The 2,574-nt window shown below is 39.5% G+C and overlaps 1 protein-coding gene across 6 annotated transcripts in view; it reads right to left on the reverse strand.

Annotated features, from left to right (window-relative positions):
- LOC107667761 (protein CASC3) overlaps positions 1 to 2,574 on the reverse strand; it is an 18,260-nt gene that overhangs the window by 12,487 nt on the left and 3,199 nt on the right. For 4 of the 6 annotated variants that reach the window (XM_016459484.1, XM_016459485.1, XM_016459483.1 and 1 more), the window contains exons 4-6: positions 1,351 to 1,545; positions 957 to 1,138; positions 597 to 773 (exon numbers count right to left, since the gene is read on the reverse strand). In XM_016459484.1, the coding sequence (XP_016314970.1) occupies positions 597 to 773; positions 957 to 1,138; positions 1,351 to 1,545 (554 nt within the window). The remainder of the gene's footprint in view (positions 1 to 596; positions 774 to 956; positions 1,139 to 1,350; positions 1,546 to 2,574) is intronic. The other 2 variants (XM_016459488.1, XM_016459487.1) reach the window with 1 other exon arrangement.

Consider the following 2,574-nt stretch of genomic DNA (forward strand, 5'->3'; position numbering starts at 1 on the left):
CTGCTGATTACAGAACCGGCTTTTTTAACAAAATGCGCATGACAATCGCATTCGATTAATCGTGCAGCCCTATTTTATATGCTTACTCAATTTGTACTTAAAACATTTCTTATTATCAGTGCTGAAAACAGTTGCGCTGCTTAATTTTGTGGAAACTAGAGCCCGACCGATATGGGTTTTTTGGGGCCGATACCATGTCAAATTACTGTGGATAAAAAAAATATATATTCTGAACCCCATGTGGATTTACACAAACTGAGAAAGTCAAAAAGTGTTACTTTGTGGTACTAAAGTGTGTACTTTTAGGTTACATAATACACTTTGTATATACTTTATATAATGTTTCCTATGTTTAATCAAATTTAACTTAACTACAGAATCTGAAATGGTTTTATTTATTGAAAAGAAAGAAAGAGGAGAAAACAGTTCAAAACACTTTTAAGATGGCTTAATATAGCTGATTATCAACCTAGATAATTTGCCAATCCATCACTAGTACATAGTTTTGTGTATGCATTTAAGTACAACAACTAAACAGTTATATTTTACCAACTGCACTCGATACCAGACTTCAAAGAAACAAACATGGGCCTCACCTGGGTTTTCGGGAGCGGTACGATCGTCCATCACTCGACCCAGTGCCATTGCGGATGTCATAACCATAAAAAGCAATTAGCTCTTCGCGTGATTTTGGCGCCTGCTCCTCTTCACGGAACTTGTCGTGATCCCAACGGCCCTCGTCCTTCCACAACTTCCTGTGCCTGCCTTTAGGCCTGATGACAGATGGACAAATAGAAAAAGGGGGAGGAAGAGAGACAGCAAAATGAAACTATGAACCACATGGTTTTGTGTCAGATTCAACACCTGAAACTTATCTTTAACTATTTAAAATTAAAATATGATTTTATAGTTGGAATGGGAGTTTTCCCTGAATGAAAATCCCTCATGTCTCTCACCTCTCCTCCTCTGTAGCCTGGCCTCTCACGTCGTGCTCAAAGAAAAGGCCTTTTCGGGGGATGTAGGCTGGATTCTTCCTGTCCTCATCATCGTCCAGCTTCTGGCCTTTGCTGCCTGATTTATTCTCAGGGTCCTCGGTGCTTTCCTGTAAACATGTAGAGGTCTCAACTTCAGTTTTGGCCTAAAAAAAGATTTACAATTAAAACACAACTGGCAGTGTGATTTAGCATTGTCTTAGTCCAGAATGTGGCATTGTGGCCAACTGCTTTAAATCCGTCAAAGGATTACTTTATTGTTAATTATGTTTAAATATCATTCCCGCCACACAAGCTGAACCTGGGCCCTGCCAGAAATTTAGAGTAGGAAAAGATGCCATGTTCTGTTCTTCCATACCTGTCCGTCCCCACTCTGGCGCTCCCCAGCTAGATTCCCCTTCTCATCATCTTTAACTTCCTTGTCCCCTCCATCTCTCTCCTCCTCTTCACCAAGCTCTTCTGTCGGGGCATCTGCAGCGGGCTTCGGTTCTGCGGCAGGACGTGAGGCCTCTTCATCACTGAAATGCTCTGCCTCCTCCTCTTCCTCTCCTCCCTGAAACAAGAAGCATCAAACAACAACAAATTCTCAGGTCAGAAAACACACAAACTAAAACGGATCACATCAAACGTCATTCCGATAAAGCACACTGGCACAAATTTTAGGAACACAAAAGAACGCAGCTTGGCTGAAGCTCTAAAATTGTAGCACTATTCTACAGTGTCTTTGTTACATGTTACATGTACTTACTATAGTAACAACAGTAGTATAGTAACTAACACTAAATAGACATGGTAATTAATATTACTCAGTACTTATTTGTATAATTGCACTGTAACAAGCACACCAAAAAAATAACCAAATATCATCACATTCGATAATAAAATAAACAAAAACAAGCTTTTTCCTGTCATCATAGAAAAATTAAAATGTAAGTGACAAAAAGCACAAACTACTAAAGCCAAAGTGAAAATAAAAACTGAAAGTCAATTCAAAACATTCATAAATGTTATGATAGTATATAAAAGTAAAATATGGCAATATGAGAAAGACGGGTGTCAACTGATTTCAGTACATTAAGAATAGTGGTGGACAGTATATATATATTATATTTTTTTTTTCAATAATTTAAATCAATTTAGCAAATCAAATCTTTTACAACTAGGCATGGGCCGATTACCGGTTTCAAGGTATACCACGGTTTTAACATTTCACGGTTTCAAAACCGCTAATATTTCCCGTTATACCGTTCCTGCGGTATGCACTGTTTTTCATGTCTCCTCAAAGACTGAAAGTGTAGGAATCCCTCAGGTTGAGTGCAGTGTAGAGAGTAACACGACCCTCCTCCTCCTGTTGGTGCGAGCGAGCGGTCAGTCACGTGTGTAACTTACGCGATTGGCAACCGGCCGTTTTTTGCCTTATTGCAACTCGTCTCTGTTCTGCTTTGCTTGTGACTTGCACAAACTGCGCTGCAATGCAATCATTTTCCAAAATGTAATTTATGTGAAAACATGAAGTCTGTAAACGCCCGTTAACACAGGCCAGAGACGCTGAAGACGGACGCACAGAGAAAAATACTGTAGC

The sequence above is a fragment of the Sinocyclocheilus anshuiensis genome, unplaced genomic scaffold (assembly GCF_001515605.1).
Source record: "Sinocyclocheilus anshuiensis isolate Anshui unplaced genomic scaffold, SAMN03320099.WGS_v1.1 scaffold1563, whole genome shotgun sequence".
NCBI lineage: Eukaryota > Metazoa > Chordata > Actinopteri > Cypriniformes > Cyprinidae > Sinocyclocheilus > Sinocyclocheilus anshuiensis.